Source organism: Carcharodon carcharias, chromosome 11 (assembly GCF_017639515.1).
Source record: "Carcharodon carcharias isolate sCarCar2 chromosome 11, sCarCar2.pri, whole genome shotgun sequence".
Classification (NCBI taxonomy): Eukaryota; Metazoa; Chordata; class Chondrichthyes; order Lamniformes; family Lamnidae; genus Carcharodon; species Carcharodon carcharias.
In genome coordinates, this window is record NC_054477.1 from 61,700,889 (window position 1) to 61,724,097 (window position 23,209).

Here is a 23,209-nt window from a genome sequence, read left to right on the forward strand (position 1 = left end):
AAGACAGTTATGGTTGCTGATCTAGATTCATGCATCAAGAAAATCTCCTGATTAGATTTCTGCATATGTTAACAGAACTATAAATATCTAGTGATGGGTTTCAATTAAGTTGTTGTAGTGAATAAAATGGGACAGTATTGTGTGGCCAACTCCTGTTCCTATTCCTTTTATCCTTATTGGACATTGCTAGAGTGCACTGTGGAAGAAATTGACCCTGTGTATTTTAATGTTGTTCAGTATGCTTGTTCCATGTTCATTCTAATAATAAATGTAGCAAATTGTTCTCTCCAATGTAGTACCAATTTGGAAGAAAAACATGTACCGTTGAACTGCTGGATTATTTTTCTCAGCTCAGGTGAACATAATACAAAAAGTTCATGCTGACTCGAATTCTACTGACAATATTTTTAAGTTTGTCTCATAGGAAAGTGTTATTTGACCTATGTGGTGCGAGTAGTTTATATCAGAAGTATATCCGAAATGATCTTTAACGAGAGGGAATGGCACATTTTACAGAGTTTGCATTAATGCATTATTTCTACCCCACACAAAGCACACTGGGAGATCGTATAGGATAGAATGATCATCATTAACGTCCCAGGGGATGAGTTCCTTCGAGCTCTGCTATCCTGCAAAGATGCTGAACAGATATCGGTGCAAAGGCTGGTTTAGGCTCAGCATATGGTGGACTGGGGAATGAGAGGAGTCAGTGGCCAGTGAGATCTTGAGGTGCGGGTGGGATTGCAGCAATTGGTGACAGCTTAGGGTCCTACTAGATTCCTGCTTTAGAAAGCTTTACATTATTGAAAAGCAGTATTTATGGTATAAAGAAAATGTGTTTGGCCCCACCCCATGTAACCCACCAGGCATGGAGATAGTTCGATGCATGACACAGAACCAACTGCAGTGCCCTTTCGTCTGAATGTTGTCAGCCTAATTTTGCTAATAAAATGGTCCAATATGTAACAAGCTCCAAAAGAATGATACTTTCTCTTTTTTTGTTTGAGGAGTGCTAGACTTGCCTACTAACACCTGTCCTTCCAAACAAGCACATTTACTGAAGCTTATCACAGCTAGCTTGAAAAGAGGAATTTTTTCCTATATAGAAGTGTGGCTGAAAGATTTGTAAAATGGTATTAATTCTGAATTTTCTTCATCCGACTTTTCTTTAATGGGATTTGGGCATTGCTGGCAAGGTCACCATTTGTTGGCGAATAAAACAAAAGCAGACTACTGTGGATGCTGGAAAACTGAAATGAAAACAAAAAATGCTAGTAAAACTCAATAAAGTCTGGATTATAAAGCTTGTCTCAGTAATGATAACCATCAAATTATCGTCGATTGTCATAAAAACCCATCTGTTCACTAACGTCCTTTAGGGAAGAAAATCTACTGCCCTTACCTGGTCTGGCCTACATGTGACTCCAAATCCACAGCAGTGTGGTTGACTCTTCAGAAATGGCATAGCAAGACAAGCCAACCATTATGTTCAAGGACAATTAAGGGTGGGCAACAAATAAAACCAGAACATGCAGGAAAATCTCAGCAGGTCTGGCAGTATCTGTGGAGAGAGAAACAGATAACGTTTCAAGTCATATTGGACTCGAAGTGTTGCCCATCCCTATTTGCTCGGCCATTTCAGAAGAGTCAACCATATTTCTGTGGACCTGGAGACACATGTAGGCCAGACCAGGTAAGGATGGCAGATTTCCTTTCCTAAAGGACATTAGTGAACCAGATTTTTTTTTTTTTAACAACAATTGATGATTACCAAGACAATTCCAGATTTTATTGAATTTAAATTTATGGGATTTGAACTCATGTTCCTAGATTATTAACCTTGTCCTCTGGATTACTAGACCAGCGACATTACCACAGCGCCACTGTCTTCCCCCTATACGTTTATAGTAAAAGCCTATGCTCAGTTATTTAACTGTTAATATATCTGTGCAGCAGCTTGCATCTTAAAATATCAAAACGCTTTCTGTATAGATCAGTGAGAAACTGAACTTTATTCTGCTTGTCTTATAGGCTACTTGCAGCAAGAAAAGCTTTCTAATACCTGCAGAGCCTTTATATTGGAAAGTGGTGACCTAAAGGAGTATGCGGAACACAGTACTGAAGATGGATTGGTTCCTGCTTGTTTACTGGTACAGTATGCATTGTATGATTTCTGAGCATTATAAAGTATCTTTATTCTGTACTTGGTAGGAATACAAGTCCCATTAGAGAACTAAAAGGTTCAGCATCTTTCCCATGCAATGAGTGAGACTGTGGAGTTTTACTACAGCACCCAGATAAGACTGGGACTTAAGACGCTTTCAAATGTCAGAACACATGAGGCAAATAAGGATGTGCTTATGTCTGTTTCCATGGCTGTTTTTTCCTGGAACAGGCCTTCCAGTCTCTCGCCGGAGGTTATAACTTGAGGGGTGTCACTCTGCATCAAGCATGGTTTACCAGGAGACGATCTCACTGCCTGCCATAGGCGTATTGGAAGGATATACAGGTTGATAATTAACCTGGTTTGGCCACATTACGAATGCACCTTCCGTGGCCATTGTCCTCAACTCGGAGCTTCTGGCTCAGAGGCAGGGATGCTACCCACTGCGCCACAAACCTTTCCCATACCAGTAAGGGGAGGGATGAAACACTCCATGGCACATTCCCTGGAGATTATGAATAAAGATCCAGGACTTATTACTCAAACCGATATGTGGGAGCAGCATGTTTATGATAGCTGTATACTGCAGCTTTTCAAGTGTGGAGTTTCACCTACAAGTTTTTTCTTATTTGCAAGCTCATTAAATGTGTTCACACTGGAGAAACAACATCCTGCTATCAGGCATTACTTTTTCCTAATTTGAACCTGTGTGTTCTCTTGTCCTATTCTCACACTTCATTTTGAAGTAATATTCTGAACTTACCTTTTCCATTCTTTTACTATCTTATCTGCTTCTAAAGGTCAACTTTCCCATATCTCTTTTCCAGGCTTAAAAACCCAAGTTCCTCCAGTATTTAATGCTCATATCAATCCTCTCAAAGTGGGGATTAGTCTCATGGTGCTTCAGGTCTCTCCTTTGATTCTTAGTGACCAGAGCAGGATACAGTATTTGAGATACTCTGATTAAAACAGTATACCATTTCACCATGCCTTGCTCTGAACTACATTCTACTATTTTGATTATAAAGAGCAACCGTCTTATCAGTTTTGATTGCTGTTCTACTTTGGGTGATCTGCTAAGACTGCTAGGTCATTTCAGTTTATTGGTGGTCTCAGCATCATTCATGGAGTGTGCTGTACATTTTGTCCTTCTTATGAGCTATACTTTACTATAACAGCATTAAATGTTATTTGCATATTGTACTGGCACATTTTGTCCAACTTGTTTTATAATTTCTGAGCTGCCTCTTTGGCTCTACCGCCCCTCAGTTATATATTGTCTGCAAATTTTTAGTTAGATTTGAGGCTTGATTCAGAAACTATGTAATCAGATCTGCATTTGTGATGATGAGGTTAACAATACTTAACTAGCACTATCAATCATTCACTAGTTCGATTTATGATTTCACACAGTTGAAATTTGTGCAAGTAAAGATTTCTGTGAAACTTGAATTATCTGAAGTATTTATGTATAATTGATATGCTGTACTGTACTAATTACATTTCTGCTGGTATGATGTGTGTATGTTATTTGCGCAGCCAATTGCTATATTTTGAGGGAAAGCACTGTGCAAGGTGTATACACAGGGACCTGTCGAAGTTTGTGAAACAGCTGTAAAACTTAAGGCATTTGGAAACCAAGCTCATGTTATTCATCATGAAAATTGTTCACCTATCATCTCCACAACAAGTACAAACTGAGTTGTGGTACAATTTTTATTTTAAATTTTTATAATGCATGCAAAATCCAGATTTTGTAAGAGGGAGAAATTGTGCAAAATGTAACAAAATTGGAATAGTAAGTATTTAATTGAAGGAATGAATTGTTTTATCAACTAAAATATGAATCATAGGGCTAGATTTAATGGCCCTCAGCCAGCAAGTTTAAAGGTGGGCGGGGGGGATGCGGGCTTGTAAAATGCAGTCAGCAGGGAGCAGAGTTCTCAGCCTCAGCCAATTAAACTCCGCCGAATGTAAAATGGCTGCAGGAGAGCTGGCTTTTTGGTGGGAGGGCTCCCGACCAACTGCTTTTAGCTTGTGGCAGGAGGGTAGGGTGGTGCGCAGGGCATTCTTTAAAATGCAGCCCATAGAATCGTACAGCACAGAGGGAGGCGATGCAGCTCATGTCTCTTTGAAGGGCTATCCAAATAGTTTCGCTCTCCTACTCTTTCCTCAGCACCCTTTTGGACAATAGATTCCAGATCATGACAGAATTGCTATTTTTAAAAAAAACCTTCATTTCCTCTATTTTAAATCTACTTCATATAAGTACAATATTTTAGTATGCACTATTTGGGGCTCTGCTTTGTGGCCTATAACAGATGGTGCTGTGTCACCCCACTCCCTCTCTGTCCTCTCCCTTCTACACTGTTCCAGTGAAGCTTAATATAGGTTCAAAGAACAGCATCTCTTCCTTCAGTTAGGCACTTACAACCACCTTAATCCTACATTAAATTCAGCAATTTCAGATCATAATCACTAGCCCAATTTTTTTTTTTCTGACAGCATCTTTTAGTGATTATTCTTAATCTAGTTCATCTTTTGTTTCTTTAATTGTTCCGGCACTGCATCCCTTTTTGTTATTTAATCTCTCCTGCCCTTGACCCTATCACAGAATTGCCTTTTTGTTCTTCCCCATCTTCCCTTTTCCCTGCTTCTGTACTTAAAACATTTTGCATCTCTAACTTCTTCCAGTTCTGAGGAAAGGTCATCCATCTGAGACATTTAACTCTGTTTCTCTCAGCATAGAAACTGCTGGATCTGCTGGCTATTTCCAGCATTTTCTGTTTTTCTGCACTTTTTTTAGATTGGTTGCGATAGTGTAACTGAAATTCTCGTTTTCATGTTTTAAATTGCTGATTAACATTGAATTAATTCTTTTTCAGTCACTTTTTGGAAAAAACTTGAAAACCATTCTTAATGAATATGTGATTATGAAAGCAAGAGGTAAGTATACTATGTGCTCGGTGTTCTAGGATTATATGATAGCATTTTCTCAAATATCTGATCGTAAACTTCGACCAATAAACTCATCTGCGATCTTGGTTAGTCTATAGGTAGTACAAATAAATGAAAAGCATACCTCACCTCACCATCAACCTCCAGTGGCTCTTCTTTGTTGCTCAACTGAGTGGGATTGCTCTCACTTGGTTTCAGTCTTAGCTATCCAATTGTACCCTGAACATTTCTAATAGTGGATTTTCTTCCCATCCCTAAGGATCCATCTAGGACTGGTTGTCTAACACACTGTCTTGGATAAGTTGAAATTTGCTACAGTTAAACATTGGGGTGGCCAAAGTTATGTCTGCACCCCCACCCCCAAAAGATGCCTTTGACCTCCTGTGAATCCCTCTGTTGAGTAAGTGAAAGGGAGGAGGGTGGGAAGAAGAACAAAAGGGAAGGTCTGTGATAGGGTGAAGGGCAGGACAGATAAAATGCCAAAAAGTTTCATGGAGCAAGACCAAACGGAGTGATAATGGGATAAGAAAAGAAACAAACAATTTGTCTAGAGGAGGTGTAAATGGCAGGATCCTAAAAAGTTGCCATTAGAAAGCAAAAAAGGTAATGAGAGAGAAATGGAGGAAAAGAAACATCTGCTCCTTTAGTATGGTGTCCATTTTTGCCATTGGTTATGTTTCTGTGCAGCATCTTGGATTCTTTGTCTGTTAGTGCCTTACAATTAGATGCCTAGAAGTGAGTTCAGTTTCTTGTGTACAAGATTAATCAGGTGAGAGGTTATTTGGATGACAGTTCTGAAAAGTTGGTCTGCTTTCTAAATATAGTTCTAATGTATACTTTATAATTTCTCTATTGTAATAGGTTTCAAAGCATAACTGACCTTTCTTGTAGGGTTAATTCCATCCTTTGGCATCAAGACCAAGGTGTAATACATTATACCAAAAGTATAGCAAATGGCATGAGGAATTAGAGAAGGTAAAAATGTAACTTGTACCTTAACATGAGGCAAGAATGAAGAAGTTCTTACTCCAGCACCTTCACAATAGAGCTTTGACTTGGTTTAATCAGCGGGCTGTGTGCTGAATTCATTGTTCAGTAGTAGACACTTGAGTCCAATAGCTTGGTGTAAGTGACCTAGTTTCTTATGGCAAAACTGAATTGTATTCTTCTTTTCCCTGTTTCTCTTTTCCCCTTTTCTAGATTCAATGCCAGAAGCACCTGCAGTGTTGCCATCCTTGTGGAGGAAATTGGAGTACACGCTTTCTCAAATTAGGTAATGAAGTCATCATCTAGACTGATACTAGTTATTATTTTGCAAATGGACTAATAGCAATTAGAAGCCTCCAACACTTAGAATGTCTGAATAAAACTACTTATTCTCTTAATGCTGAAAGGGAATACTTCCCCATTTCAGGCATGTAGTGTTCGCACAAGTATTCTCCTGTCAGGTGTAGGATTGTTAAATGCAAGCTAAAACTCCCTTTACTCTACCCCAATCTCACGACTGTACCTCCATCCTCAATGCAATAATTTGCATGTCCCATAACCAGGCATCGTCTGTTCTTTCTGCGTGGAGTTAGCATCAAATCATGGGGTAATCCATACGTACCAGGAGTTGCATTGAGATCAGCCAAACTGCAATGGCAAGAGCAACATTTAAAGGAGAACCCAGGTTCAAGAACTAAAAGGCAACTGCATGTCCACTGTCCCGGGAGAGTATCCTGAATGTAAAAGTATTCTTTCCTCATGGCCCTTTCCTGCCAAATATACTTGTATTTGTGAAGATCTGTTTTGTCAGGTCTTGCAGCTAGATCACTCCCTTGATAGATGCAGCAGGTCTTTGGTGAGTGAGTTGATATTCTTCTGAGTTCAGATCTCCAAAGCAGTTTCAAAATACTGTACTGAATTGACCTGAAATGTAATGATTAACTTTCAGTGCTGTTTCTTGATTATTCATGTTCCTAACTGGTGTATTTATTTCACTTACAGGAGTTTGCAACAGGGCTCTGTGGCACTGGCTACAAACCAGAGAGGTATTTTTTTATAAAAGAAAAAGTATTTTGTATGAAATAATTTTGGATATATCTATGAATAGCCAAACTTCTTTAATATTCCTTGCTCTCATGTCTCTGCCCTTACGTCACTCAAATCAGTTCCTACATTAACCTTTTGCTGCAAAATATAGGGAGTTGTAGTTAACTGCAAATGACTTGGACTTTTATATTGTGTCTTCTCTGTGCAGATGAATGCTGAAATATTAAATTTTTTGAATGTTCATAAAATTCAGTATTAATTTCACAGCAGTTTATACATTGCCAAGGAATATTCATTTCCCTTTTTTTAATAAAAATCTTTTTTTCTATAGCTCGCACAAAAAATGCTTTAAGTGAATTAAGACGACGAGGAAATTATTCTTCAAGGCAGGTGGCAAGAGCTAACTCCAGCCTTTTGTCGATTTCTCCACAAACTGAGCAGAGGATTATTAAACCTCTGTCAGCAAACCCAGTTGTAATAACACACAGCACTGGAACCAGTCCAGTTATCCCACAGCCTCGACCCGATGTTTGTGCAAACCAGATTCGTTCACAAGACCCTAGTCGGCCTGCTGCTAACCCAAGTGGTAAGTAGGTTCATTGGGATTGAAAATTTTAGCTCTGGATGGAACAAGCTTGACTGGTAGTTGAGCTATCTATAATGGGGAAGTCAGCGGTTGCTTCCCGATCTATTCTAAGTTGGCTGATTTTGGGTGAGATGGCGCAAGGGATTTCGGATAGTCTTCATGCCCATGAGCTAGACAGTCGAAAGTCAGAAAAGGTTCCCACTTCTGATGACCATTCAGTGATTCCTGCTGGAAGTAGCTGGGTGTAATTAACTGATGAGAATGAGTTTGAATTGGTTATGATAAGATCTGTAGTTGAATGTGTCCATGCTAGCCATTTTTTTGCAGTCATGGTGCCTGCTTGTCACTTTTTGCTATTGGGGTAGAGGCACATATCAGTTATTGCTTATAGGATGGATGCAATTTTAAATTTAGGTGAACTGTGTTACATTTTTTAAACTTTTACTCCTCTAATGCTGAAAATAGTACGTAAGGGCTTAATTCCCAAAGCTGCATGCAACATTTTTTCAAGAAAGCATTTCTAAGTAATTAGTCTGAGTTATTTATCTTCTTTGGGGACTACTAATTATAATCGCAGGTCTCTTGTATTATTGTTGGAGATGCCACCCTTGATGCTCAAGTTAGGTGCTCTGCTGTGTGGAATGGGAAAGCAAAGCAGAGATGAACAATTTATAGTGTGGTTTGGGGGATGTGGATTTGTGTTGATGAAAAGAGGTGTTTTGTTTTTGTTTAGGTGATGTTCTTCATATTGTTGTTCCTGGACCTTGTGACCGAAGGCTACAACCTGAACACATTTCACCAGGGAAACGGAAATGGTAAATGGGTAGTGAGTGGAAAACCTTAAATTGAATCAGATCATGTTGAAGTTATATTGAAATGTCACTTAGCAAATTCCATGTTTTGATATAATCTGCTTATATAAGTAGTTTATATTTTCACCTTTGTAAGTGAAGTTAAATTTCTTGGCAATTTGCTTTGTTTACAAATGTCTGCTTTCCCCATGTGTGCTAATATGTCCTGTTGTCTGCAGAGGTCAAAATACTTTGTATAGTGGAGGATTGGTCAAGATCTGAACTTCACTTCCACAAATGTAGTAAATTGATGCACTAGAATAGACTGAAACAAATGAGTTAAACAGCAGAAATGAGCTAGAGACCTAGTTTGGCCATTGGTTCTGAATATGTGAAATTCCATCTTTTTTATCTGTGATTCTGTCTGTTTGTAATTAGGGAAATTGTTTTCCTGTGGATAAGTTAAATTTTATTTTTATTATATGATTACAGGATTTTTCTGCATTTTACCACTTATTTTGGTTGCATTCTCTCCTTCCATGAATGCTTTGTTTCTCAGAACAGTGTCTATATTGTTGCCCTGTATTTTTTGATTCACTTTCTTTTCTCTTTACCTCGTTTGTCCATTTCACTCAACCTGTCGTATCTGTGCCGCACACTTTCCTCTTTATTACTTTCTGTCTCTGCTTTATTACTCTCCTAGAATCAGGCCTGCTGTGTCTCTGGGCTACAAGCTAGTTAAAGCTAGCACTGAGTGGAAAACCCCGAGAGAGACTGAGCAAGAAGCTGTGAGCTTATTGGAGGGAGTAATGGGTGGGCAATGAAAGACTGTCTTTGGTCTGCTGTAGATGCGTCCTTCTTGGATTGAATCCTAGATTACAGATGCACTGTTACCTGTCTGTTTCAGGATTGTACTGATGGGATGGATGTGTTTGATTGTTCTATTTTTGCAAATTATTGAGTTTATTGTTGGAGGTAAATACTGGGATGACTTGAGTTGTCATGGCAACTGTGAGACAATTGTTTTTGATAGCATGTGATTGCCAATTGTTGCTACAGAGATTGGTTTCAGGTTGAGATGTGATTTAGCCAAAATAATTCTGTGAATTAATGTAGGCACAATACTTTGAATAATATATAGTCTTGATCATTGCTGTTGTGATATACCAAAGGCCTACGTGAGACAAAGTATGTAACACACGGAAAGCCTTAGTACTGTTAGCAGTGTACTACAAATTGAAATGTAAGTGCATTCTACTGTTAAAGTACCAATCTGTTAGAAATATGGTATGGAACACAGAGGTTGTGATTGTAGTGTCAAAAGGCATAGGCCCATTTCAAATTGACTTCTTTGTTTCTGTTAAATTGTTTTAGGGTGAAGTGCACGATTTTTACAACTGTTATGAGCTTATTTAAAAATAATAGGGCCAAAATTATGAAGCACTAAGCTATCCTTATAAAATTATAATAAATTTAGTATCTTTTGTATTTTATGCAATATCCCCTTTTTATATTTTATTCATTTTCACATAACACTTTAAAATTTGCCTTTCTCTTTGAGATTATGTTTAATGCTGGTCTTCCACAAGTACTGAAATGTTTTCTCTAACATTTTCTCTGTCACATTCATGCCATGTTTTGCTATGATATTTTTTCTAATGTTTTTATGTGCTTTTCTATAAATTTTGCTTTCCGCTAATTTGATCCTTTGCACATGTTTTCGACAGAATTCCACTGCAGCTTCAGCGGACCCAATTTTCTGGGGTTTGTCACATTTTAAATTTTGTCGGAGGGTTTCCATCTCTAATGGCAGTTCACCAGTGGTGGGCTGAATTGATTGAAAGTTACTTCAAAGGCCTCTTGCACCTGCCACAGTGTAGCTAGGCTTGTGGCTTTTTCGAGCACAAAGGTGTGATGTTTTATTTAAATTTTGCCTTCAATTCACTTTAGCTCATGCAATCAATCATTTTGTACTCAGCAATGCAGGCTAAAGTGACTCAGCAGATTTTTAAAAGGCCCACACTTTGATGATAGAACAATTGTTGGACGGCAGTAATTACTAGTGTTCCTACTGCCTAGTGCAGCTGTCTGCTCTCAGCTTGCCAATTGGGCCTCAACTGTGACTTTTCACTCCAATCCAGCTCTGAGCTGTGGCAGGTTGCCCTTTTGTTTCCTAACCTATATAGAATAGCTGCTGCAAACCATTCTCTCCAAATCTGCCACTAGCTCTGTTTTGGGGGAATAGCTTTAGGTTCAGGCTGCTGACAAGGAAGGGTAAATGGGTCCGTGCTTTTGTTATCTCCAGATTCAACTTTTCCAATGCTTTCCTGGTACATCTGCCATCTCCCATCCTCCAAAAATTTAAATTGCTTCAAAACTCCACTCTGACCAGCACTGGCCCCAGACTCCCCACACCTTGAATTTAAAAATTCTCATCCTGATATCCCAACTCTTCCATGGCTTCATTTCTCTCATTTCCTCTAGACCTACAATCCTCTGCGAACTCTTCATTCCTCTAATTCTGGCTTCTTGTCCATCTTGCACTCCCTTCATCCCATTATTTGTGGCCGTGCTTTCAGCCATCAATGTCCTAAACTCTGGAATTCTCTCTGCCAAATTATCCTTTTAAGAGACTCCTTAGAGCCTATATATTGAATTAAACTTTCAGTTGCCTGTCTTCATATCTGTCTTTTAATTCTATACCACAGAATTGTTTTTTGTAGAATGTGATTGCTTGTTGTTGTTACAGCTCGGTGTCAGTTTTTGTCTAATAAAGCCAATATATAAACATAAGTTGTTGAGGGGGCAAGAAAATGGATTGAAGTATATGGGAGATGGGAGGAAAAAGCAGGAGGATCGGTGTAGGTAAGGTGGTAATGGAAAGGGGGGAACCAGGTATAATGGAGTGCACAGGAATGATGGGAATGGGAGTAGATAGATTGGAGCAGTGGACAAAGGCGATGGATTTAGTAATTAATAAAGTGAGATGAGAGGATACAAGGGACAAGGAAAGGCAAAGGGAAATATGGGTATGGAAGGGGAGGGCAGGAGAAAAGATGAATGGTGTTGATGATATTGACCAGACAGAGGAATAGATGTGAGGTGCAAACAAGTCAATGGGTGGCCTTCAATGTTCTCCACCCTAGTCCTCAAAAATACAACTTCGATCTCATCTGTTTAGCCATCCCAGATCTTTCACCTACACAAACATGACCAGTCTTCTTTAAAACAATAACCATCTTTCCTTTGACATCTGATATTGCCCTAGTCATACTCTATTAGCTGAACCAATTGTCAGGTGTGTCTATTATTTGAAAATCCTGTGCTGGATGCTCTTTCAAGTCTGTCACAAAACGCATGTGAGGGCGACAGATGGCAAGATATTATGCCTGGTTTAAAGTGGCAACTATCAGACCAATGCAAGACAGAACTATTTCATGTTTGTCACATGTCACTTCCTACAGGCTATATCTAAGCATTGCACTTCAAAGAACAAGCCAGGTTAGCACCTAAAAATCACAGCCATACTCCAGGCCCCAGAGTCCTAGTGAGCGACAGCTGGAATCGTTAACTTTGACATGCCAGTTAATGCCATTCTATCCTACATTGAAGAAACTTGCATTTCTTTACAATTTTGGTATGCTGTACGTTTGAGCTGTATTAATGACTTCGTAAAAGATTTGATTTATTTTTGATTTTAGTGATTCCCCTCGCAAAAGAGGTAGCTTTGTATCAGGACAGAATTCAACTTCTAGAAGTGTGGAGAATGAAGTGGAAGAAAGCCAAGTAGAAATTGCTGTTGAAAGTTTTCCAGTAAGTACAAGACTAGACAAGTGTCCAAAGGCTGCTTTGCCTGTTATAATTCTGCTTATCCTAAAGTCTGAGGTGATGCAGTCAAGTACTTATATTCAGCTGGCGCGCCTGAGGGAGAATCATAGCCAGTTAGACTTTCAAAAGAGGACGTAGGACTGCAAAGGAGGAAATTCCATCCAAATCCAACTTCCGCAGAATGACATTTATAAGTCCTGAGGTTGTGCTTGTGCTTCTGCCCTACCAAGTGAAGATTTCGGGAGTTGATAACTGATGGAAGAGTTTTACTTTATTCCTCTTGCTGTTTTGGAGTTGAGTAATTTTGCAAAAGTTGAATGCTGTCTGTCCCCTACTAAACTCCTCAAGGCAGTTGGGAGCGATTTTAAATTGAAAGATAACTTTATTAAAATGGTTAACCTTATATTATTGGTTTCTCCTAGTAGGTGGTGGATACATACAGAATAATCTGGTGTTGAACCATATGGATCAAAGAGTCTCAGGTTCAGGCCCTACCATATGCTGTTAGTTAGCTTCAGTCAGTCTTGCTGTCAACTGAACTGGTGACTTTGATTCCAACTAGGAAAGGGTGAACAGGGAATGGAATTGGCCTAGGTTTTTGCAGCTAATCACAATTGGAAATAATATGTTGGCCATACTAAAAAGTCACCTATGAAGCTGTCAATATTGTTTAAATAAAGAGCCACACTATCCTTACTTGGTCTGCCCTACATGTGACCAAATGGCTGACTCTTAATCATTCTGTGAAGTGACCTAGCAAGCCATTGAATTGTAGAAGAGGGACCATCATGACCATTCAGGTTAACTTTGGCCAGACAACAAATAATGACCTTTCCCGTGACACCCATGTCCCAAGAATGGAAAAAAGAACCACTCACTGCTTATTCATGTCTAACCAAATAAAAACAGAATTAAGAGCAACTATAAGTATACCCTTCTTCATGGGAAAATGATAACTTGTCCTTTTAAATAAGACTATATAGAATGCCAATTAAGAATGGAATTTTAGTGTCTTTATTTTTTTTTGCAGCAAAGAGTAATTGAAAATGCCAGAGAGAAAATCTTGAAGGACCGATCTCTATTGGAAAAACTTGCAGAAAATATAAATAAAGTTATGTTCAGGTAATGTAAATCTTTATGTTGCAACCAACTGGACTTGTAATTTTTTTTAGTGATGACCATAGTTTTGTCAGTGTGCCATTTCTAACTTCCATAGCAACAACAACTTATATAGTCCCTTTAACATAACGAAAGGTTCCAAGACAGTTCACAGGAGCATTATATAATATACAAACATATGAAAATGCAGAAGTAGGCCATTTGGCCCCTTGAGTCTGCTCCGCCATTCAATAAGATCATGGCTGATCTGTTTGTGTTTCGAATTCCACATTCTCATATACCCTGATAATCTTTGATTCTTGTTAGGCAAGGGAATCAATCTACCTCCGCCTTAAAAATATTCAATGACCCCGCCTCTACCACCTTCTGAGGCAGAGATTTCCAAAGTTGCATACTCTCTGAGGGAAGAAATTTCTCTTCATTTCTGTCATAAAAGGACGATCTCCTAATTTTAAAATAGTGCCCCTAGTTCTGGACTCACCTACAATAGGAAACATCCTTTCCATATCTACCTTGTCAAGACCATTTAGGATCTTATCTACTGCAATCAAGTTACCCCTCACTTTTCTAAACTGCAGTGGAAACAAGTCCAGTCTGTCCAACCTTTCCTTGTAAGACAACTTGTTCATTCCAGGTGTCGATCTAGTAAATCTCCTCTGAACCGCCTCCAACTCATTTGCATCCTTAGATAAGGAGACCAAAACTGCACACAGTATTCAAGATGTCTCACCAATGCCCTGTATAACTGAAGCATAACATCCTTACTTTTATGTTCAATTCCTCTCGTAATGAAGGATAGCATTTCATTAGCCACCTTAATTACTTGCTGTACTTGCATGCTAACATTTTGTGACTTGTGCACTAGGACACCTAGATCCCTCTGAACCTCAGAATTCTGCAGTCGTTCTTCATTTACATAATACAATGCTTTTTTTATTCTTCCTGCCAAAGTGAACAACTTCACATTTTCCCACATTATAGTCCATCTGCCAGATTTTTACCCACTTACTCAACCTATCTATATACGACTGCAACCTCCTTTTATGTCCTCTTCACAACATATTTCCCTACCTATCTTTGTGTCATCTGCAAATTTAGCTACGATGCCTTCGTTCCCCTCGTCTAAGTCATTGATATAAATTGTAAAAAGTTGAGGCCCCAGCACATACCCCTTTGGGACTTCACTCACCACATCCTGCTAATCAGAAAAAGACCCATTTATGCATTCTCTGGCTGGCTGGCAGAAAACAATCTTCTATCCATGTTATTATGTTACCCCCTATACCATGTGCTTTTATCTTCTGCAATAACCCAATTATACTGAAAGGCATGGAAAGAGTGGATGTGGGGAAGATGTTTCCGTTAGTAGGAGAGACTAGGAACTGAGGGCACAGTCTCAGAGTAAAGGGAAGACCTTTTAGAACAGAGATGAGGAGAAACTTCTTTAGCCAGAGAGTGATGAATCTATGGAATTCATTGCCACAGAAGGCTGTAGAACCAGGTCATTGAGTGTATTTAAAATCGAGATAGATAGGTTCTTGATTGGTATGGGGATCAAAGGTTATGGGGAGAAGGCGGATGAATGGTGTTCAGAAATTTATCAGCCATGATTGAATGGCGTAGCAGATTCGATGGGCCGAATGGCCTAATTTCTGCTCCTATGTCTTATGGTCTTATCAAATGCCTTCTGGAAATCCAAGCACAGCCCAGTATGTCTGTAGGCTCCCCTTATCCACACGCGTGTTACCCCTTCAAAGAACGTCAATAAATTGGTTAAACATGATTTCTCTTTCACAAAACCATGCTGATTCTTCCTGATTACCTTGAGTTTATCTAAGCGCCCATCTATATAACCTCCTTAATGATAGATTTTAATACCTTTTGCATGACAGACGTCAAGCTAAGTGGCCTATAGCTTTCTGTTTTCTGCCTCCCTCCCTTCTTGAATCGAGGGGTTATATTTGCTACTTTCCAGTGTGATGGAACCTTTCCAGAATCAAGCGCATTTTGGAAAAGTAACACCAACACATCTACCTCATTAGCTACCTCTTTTAAGACAAAGTATGACATCCACACGAGATAATAGGTCAGATGACCAAACGTTTGGTCAAATAGGTATATTTTAAGGAGTGTCTTAAAGGAAGAAAGCAGCTTAGAGAGGCAGGGAGTTGTAGGGAGGGATCTCCAGAGCTTGTGGCCTTGGCAATTGAAGGCGTGGCTACCAATGGTGGAGCGATTATATTGGGAATTCACAGGAGGCCAGAATTAGAGGAGTGCAGGTACCTGGGAGGGTTGTGGCATTGGAGGAGATTAGAGAGATAGGGAGGGGCAAGACCATGGAGGGATTTTAAAGCAAGAATGAGAATTTTAAATCTGGACCTTGCTTGACTGGGAATCGCTTAGATCATTGAGCCACTTGATGTGAGTTAAGCACAAGCAACATAGTTTTTGGCGTTCTCAAATTTACAAAGAGTAGGATGTGGGAGGCTAGCCAGGAGTGCATTAGAATAGTTGAGTCTAGAGGTAGCGAATGCATGAATGAGGGTTTCGGCAGCAGATGAGCTGAGATGGGCGAAGTCGAGTGATGTTAGAGGTGGAAATAGGCGGTCTTAGAGATGGTAAGAATGTGAGTTTGGAATCTTGGGATCGAACTGACACTAAGGTTGCAAACAGACTGGCTTATTCTCAGATTGCTGCCAGGGAGAGGGTTGGAGTCAGTATCTAGGGAACAGAGTTTGGAACAAGGACCGAAAACAATGGCTTCCGTCTTCCCAATATTTAATTGGAGGAAATTTTTACTCATCCAGTGTTGGATATCAGATAAGCAGCCTGACAATTTAGCAATAGTGGAGGAGTCGAGTGAGATGGTGGTGAAGTAGAGCTTGGATGTCATCAGTGTTACATGTGAAAACCAGCATTGTGCCTTTGAATGATGTCACCAAGGGGCAGCATATAGATGAGAAATAGGAGGAGGCCAAGAATAGATCCTTGGGGGACACCAGAGGTAATGGTGTGGGAACAAGAGGAGAAGCCATTGCAAGTGCTTCTCTGGTTCCAATTAGATAACTAAGAATGAAACCATGTGAGAACAGTCCCACCTAGCTTGACATCAGTGAAGAAATGTTGGAGGAATATGGCGTGGTCAACTGTGTCAAAGGCAGCAATGAGGTCAAGAAGAACGAGGAGGTAGCATTTATCTTGGTCACAGTCGCTTAGGATATCATTTGTGACTTTGATAAGAGCCATTTTGGTGCTGTGGTAGGTAGGGACAGACATTTGATTGCAGGAATTCAAACATGATGTTTCAGAAAAGAATGGATTTGGGAGTTAACAACATGTTCAAGGACTTTGGAGAGGAATGGGAGGTTGGAGATGGAACAGTAGGTTGCAAGGCTCGAGGGGTCAGGGGTTGGTTTTTTGATAAGCGGGTTGATGACAGCAGATTTAAAGGAAAGTGGGACAACACCTGAAGAGAGAGAACTGTTTACAATATCAGCTAACCTGGGGCCAGATGGGGAAGTTGGGTGATCAGCAGTTTAGTGGGAACAAAAAAAAGGAGTCAAGTTCAGGGCTGGTGCAGGTGGAAGCATTAATGGAAGTTTAGCCAAGTAGGCTAGTAGAAAGCAGTGACAGGGCAAAGGCAGCTGATCGGATTGCCTTGATCTTAGTGTCAAAGAAATCCATGAGCTCCTTGCACTAGTTGGAAATGAGGGTGGAGGGGACAGGCAGAGGTTTATGAAAACAGTTTGCAGTGAAGAAGCCAGGGGTTATCTTTGCATTCCAGGATGATCCTGGAATAGTGAACACTATTAACAAAGGAGAGCAATGTTTTAAGTGGTCCAGCCAGATCTGGCAGTGGATGGCTAAACTGCCAAATCCTTTCAAGTTTGTGTCCCTTGGACTTAAGGGAGTGGAGGTGAGGGGAAATGGCTGGGGCGGGACAGAGTCGTGCTTTTATTGGGGATTAGGATATCAGTGGTGAAAGTGAGAGTGAGGTTGAGTAAACTGGTAGCTGCAGAAATGTTGTGGTGAATGTTAGGCCAAAGGCTGGATAATTGGAATTTTGAAAGTGCAATTATAAATGAGTTAGGGGATAGTTTTTTCCAGGGACCGACACAAGGAGGAATGAGGATTTGGGTGGTGAGTGATGCAAGGAAGTGATCAGAGATAGCCTTATCTGTAATTGAAACTATGGGAGTAGGGAGACCACATAAGATGGCACTGTCAAGGGGGTGGCTGTGAATATGGGTTTACCATGGAGAGAGAGATGCAGAGAGGATAAGAAGGCAATGAACTTGGAGGAGAGAGAGCATGATGAATTGAGATGGAGGTTGAAATCACCAGGGATGAGAGGCCTTTCTATTCAGGTGCTGAGGAGAAAGCAGTGACCAAATCTTGGTGATAGCATTTTTAACATACTTTGGGAGGTGGTACAGAATTATGATTTTAAAAGAGATTAGAGGGGTGGAACAAGGTGAGATGCTCACAAGAGTGTCAGAGGGCTATGGGTCAGACCAAAGTGTGATCTTGTGGTAAGTGCCACGCCACCACTGTAATGGTCTTACTGGGGCGAGTGGTGGAATATACAGCCAAGCAGGGGAAGTGTCATGAAGGGGGAAGGTGTCATCAACCTTCAGCCAGGTTTCCATAAAGGCTATGATATTGATCCAATCATTCACAGCAAGGGCCTTGTCCACAAGTGAACAGACATTCTGGAGGGAAATGCATAGAGGGGTGGTGAGAGCTGCTCCACTGGCAGAGTCCAAAGGGTCAGTGGTGCAATGAGTGGGAAGGTCTCCATACTGCACATTCTTTTGGTACAATGTGTACCACAAAGATTTTGGTTTGGAAACTCCGATGGCATCTGTATTGTAAGAACGTTTCATCCAAAGCTGTAAAATTTAACCAACTGTGAATCAGACTTCTGTAAACTGGATTGACAAAGTCATCAGTAGCTTCAATTGCACATAATATAAAGCAGCTCAAATGTGCATTAAATCCAACATCTTTTTTGTTTTATAGTGAGACTAGTACTGGACACCCTTCAAAGCCACCAGACAATAGTACTTCATTACCGGAACAGTCCATTGATGAGATCCTTGGCCTTGGGGTAAAGTTTATTTCATAATTAATTGGTATACTGTCTTTTTTTTAATGCAACTTGTGTCTGAACATTTGGGCCCTAAACATGGTATTTTGCCAATAAATTCAGCAAAACATGGGATGGATGCTCTTGGATTTTTAAAAAAATATTTTCAAGTTAGTAATGATAGTAAGATGTGGCTTCATGCCTGGAAGTCTAAATACGTTGAGAGTCAAAAATAACTATTGTGGGACAAGACCTTTCTGTGCATATAGTGGAAATGATGGGCTGGATTTTCCTGGCCCCTTGAAAGCTGGGGGAGCTAGGAAAATAGGGGTGAGCTGCATCAGACAGCTCCTTGACGCATTATTGTTTCCAAGGGACTTCCCTGGGGTGGGCTGGAAATTGGGTCAGACACCACACCATGGAGGGAGGCAGCCAATTAGTCCAATTAAGGCTCCATTTAGGGGCCTGTTTGTGCTGGTGTTGGTCTTTTACAGCCATCAAAACGGCTTCCCCTTTTGTAAAGGACGCCGGCTCAATCGAGTCAGCCTCCCGGTGGCAGGCTAGGGGCCAACAGAGCTCAGAGCCCAACAGAAAATTGCATCCCCAATGACAGGATTGTAGGAATCCTCATCTGTGAATAGGTTTTCCCACCAACCTGATGGCCTGACTGGCTATGAGCCTTTTTAATTTATAATTAAAATGCAAGCAACCAAGGGTGCCTCCATGTTGAAGCACCCTCATGCACGTCTGCCAACTTGGGCAGCGTCTACTTGACTCTGAGACTCCTGGTAGGGCTTCCAATCTGACATGGCTGCAGACCTCTTTGGACCTGCAACAACAGGAGCCTGCCTGCTGTCCTTAATCGGACACTGATCACAGAGACAGCCAATCAGGCCGTCTCCCGGAAGGTTGTGTCAGCGGGCTCGGTGGTTCCCCCCTATGGGCTCAACATCAGGGTCCCAATGCCCACCAGAAAATCCTATCTGATGTGTTCGGAGAAAAAGTAGTAACTTTGCTGTTGCTGCTTTTGTATAAATAAAATAAAATTTTCAAAGCTCATTGGAAATCCCACTTAGCTTTTAAAAGATAGAATTTAAAATACTGATTCCTGTATTTCAATACAGCTATAAAATGTTTTCCTTTAGTTTACAACTACAGAAATGTTGAAATGACTAGATTAAGAACATCTGTAATGTCACTTGACTAACAAAGCTCTTCAAAGTGAATAGACAGATCTTTAAGTCAACACAAATGTTATACTCAGTTCAGCAGCTTAGGCTTTGATTTTTGATGCTGAGAAATATTTATGCACAAATGGGTGATGGTGAAAAAGTGGAAAGAGAAAAGAGGAACATTGTTTTCAAAGCAGGGAAAGAAAACAAAATACTAGTTTTAATTTTAAAAAAACAAATTATTTTATTATTTTTCATATGTTCCTGATGGCACCAAGTATATCCATAGTCCAAGCTGGACGAAATCAAAATCTTAAATAAAATGCCCTTTTTATTTTTTTGTAGGATGAAGTCCATATGTCCGATGAAGCTATCCAGGATATCTTGGAGCAGACCGAATCAGACCCTGCATTTCAGGCTTTGTTTGATCTCTTTGATTATGGTTTGTTTCAAGCCCCATCAAAAAGTGTACACTTTTTAAAATTTATGCTCAATAAAAATCTATTAATAATGAACTTGATCAGAGCAGATAAGGTTCTCTTGGTACAAGTCTTTGTGCAAACAAATACAACTTCTCATTGCAGCCAATCAATAGCAACCACAAATATTAGAACCATAGAAAAGTTACAGCAGAGAAAGAGTCTATTCAGCCCATCGTGTCTGTGCTGGCTGCTAAAGAAAATATATTAAACACTCCACATGTTCTAATTCCACCTTCCAACACCTGGTCGTGTAGCAATTAAGGTGCAGATCCATTTAAATGAGTTGAGGGTTTCTGCCTCCACCACCAAACCAGACTTTGAATTCCAGACATCCACCGCCCTCTGGGTGAAGAGGTTTTTCTTCATGCCCCCTCTAAACCTTCTACCAATCACCTTAAATCTGTGCCTCCTGGTAATTGACCTTTCCACTAAGGAAAGAGGGCATCCCTGTCTACTCTATCTAGGCCCCTGATAATTTTGTACACCTCAATTAAGTCACGCTTTAGCTTCTTCTGTTCTAAGGAAAACAACCCTAGCCTCTTCTCAAGCAAGTACAGAGCCAATTTTTGTGTTATCTGCAAATTTCCCAATTATGCTTCCCACATTTAAGTCCAAATCATTAATATATACAACAAACATCAAGGGACCCAACACTGAGCCCTGGAACATCACTGGAAACCGCTTTTGCAAAAACATCCATTGACTATCACCCTTTGTTTCCTGTCACTGAGCCAATTTTGGATCCAACTGGCCACATTCTCCTGTATCCCATGGGCTTTTACTTTCCTGGCCAGTCTGCCATGTGGGACCTTGTCATCTGCCTTATGGAAATCCATGTGGAGAATATCCACTTCACTACCCTCGTCAATCCTCTCTGTTACTTCATTTAAAAATTCAATTAAATTAGTAAGACATGACCTTCCTCTAACAAAACCATGCTGACTATCCCTGATTAAGCGGTTTCTTTCTAAGTGACAGTTTATCCTGTGGCTCGGAATTGATTCTAATAATTTGCCCACCACTGAAGTCAGACTGACCAATCTATAATTATTTAGCCTATCCATTGCATCCCTTTTAAATGATGGTACAATGTTTGCAGACCTCTAATACACTGCTACCTCGCATGTATCCATTAAGGATTGGAAAATGATCCTCTCTAGCTTTCTTTAACAGCCTGGGATACAATCCTTCTGGCCAGTATTCAGTTTGAAATCTGTCGGAAGGTTCTTTTAAGGATGTGACTATAAATGCATATTAGGACAAGAGCCATGGCATTTCTTCAATATAGCTAGACAATTCCAGTTTATTAGCGGGGTTTTGTGAGGTGTGGCCACTGTATCATATTCTGCTGGAAAAGTTTATAAATTACTATACCAGATTTCAGTTCAGATTCTAAGATTAGATTAGAAACTAATGTATTTGCAAATGCTGTCAATGTGCAAAAAACAAACTGAGAGACCTGTTTCCTGGGAGCCTAATGAGATGTGGAAAATCCTTGAGTTCTTAGAACTTCTTTAACAGTGCAGGAGGAGGTCATTCAGCCAATCGAGTCTGCACTGGCTCTCTGAAAGAGCATTCTACCTAGTCCTGCTCCCCTGCCTTATCCCTATAATCTTGCACATTCTTTCTTTTCAGATAGCAATCCTTTTGAATGCTTCAATTGAACCTGACTCCACCGCCCTCTCAGGAAGTTCGTTCTAGACTCTAACCACTCTGGGTGAAAAAAGTTTTTCTTCACATTATGTTTACTCCTTTTGCCAATTATTTTGAATCTGTGCTCTTGCGTTCTTGATTCTCTTGAGCGGGAACAACTTCTCACTATTTACCGTGTCCATACTTCTCAAGATCTTGAATACCTCTATCAAGTCTCCTCTCGGCTTTCTTTCCTCCAAGGAAAACAGCCCAAACCTCTCCAATCTATCCTCATAGTTACAGTTCTTTATCCCTTGAATCATTCTTGTGAATCTCCTCTGTACTCCAATACCTTCACATCCTTCCTCAAGTATGGCGCCCAGAACTGGACGCCGTACTCCGAATGAGACCTAACTAGTGCTTATACAAGTTCAACATGACCTCCTTACTCTTATACTCAATGCCCCTATTAACAAAGCCCAAAATACTATATGGAAAGTAGGGCTTTATTCTGATTTTAGACAGTCATTAATTTAGACATTTGGGAAAAGTGTTATATTCTCCAGTTCAGTATTCCTCATCTTGCTGAATGCAGGAAGTCACCAAATGGAATTTAGAATGCATATAACCGAGGTATTTTAGCATTAATTAGAGTACCAAATTTTAGATTAAAAATGCTTTTGCTGATGTTCTATGGGTTTTGTACATTCTCTTTACTCTCTGCATTTATGAACGTGCATAGATTGGTAAACAAAGTTGCTGAACTGCAGGCACATTGAATTATGATATCTGGGCAATAGTGGCTCAAACAAAGGGAGGAATGGACATTTAATATTCCTGGTTACAATTCTGGAAAGTTAGGGAAGGAAAGAAAGAAGAGAGAATGGCAATATAGATCAGAGATACTGTTACAGCACCAGAAAATGATAATGTATTTGAGGGTTCAAAGACAATCCATTTAGTTAGAATTAATGAACAATGCAGGAGCAACTATACTCCTGAGTGTATACTGTAGGCCATCAAATAGTGGGAACAGAGGAGCAAATTTGCAGGCACGTTGCAGCAAGACAGAGACTACAGAGTAGTGATAGTGAGGGACGTCACTTATCCTAATATAGATTGGGAAAATAACAAAGTAAAGGGCAAAGAAGGGGAGGAATTCCTTAAGTGTGTGCAAGAAAACTTTCTTGATTAATACGTTTTCGGCCCAAACAGGAAGGAAGCTGTGCTAGATTTAATTCTGGGGAATGAAGTAGGGCAGGTGGAACAAGTTGCAGTGGGTGTACTTGGGAAAACAGTAATCACAATAGATTAGAGAAGTTATGGAAAAGGGCAAGGAAAACTCTGATGTGAA

At 40.0% G+C, this 23,209-nt stretch overlaps 1 protein-coding gene across 3 annotated transcripts in view; it reads left to right on the top strand.

The window, feature by feature from the left end:
* npat (nuclear protein, ataxia-telangiectasia locus) overlaps positions 1–23,209 on the top strand; it is a 42,196-nt gene that overhangs the window by 2,470 nt on the left and 16,517 nt on the right. For 2 of the 3 annotated variants that reach the window (XM_041198522.1, XM_041198523.1), the window contains exons 2-11: positions 2,032–2,150; positions 5,050–5,110; positions 6,323–6,395; positions 7,112–7,155; positions 7,488–7,742; positions 8,476–8,557; positions 12,235–12,346; positions 13,392–13,483; positions 18,503–18,590; positions 20,087–20,183. In XM_041198522.1, coding sequence (XP_041054456.1) covers positions 2,032–2,150; positions 5,050–5,110; positions 6,323–6,395; positions 7,112–7,155; positions 7,488–7,742; positions 8,476–8,557; positions 12,235–12,346; positions 13,392–13,483; positions 18,503–18,590; positions 20,087–20,183 — 1,023 coding nt within the window. The remainder of the gene's footprint in view (positions 1–2,031; positions 2,151–5,049; positions 5,111–6,322; positions 6,396–7,111; positions 7,156–7,487; positions 7,743–8,475; positions 8,558–12,234; positions 12,347–13,391; positions 13,484–18,502; positions 18,591–20,086; positions 20,184–23,209) is intronic. The other variant, XM_041198524.1, reaches the window with a different exon arrangement.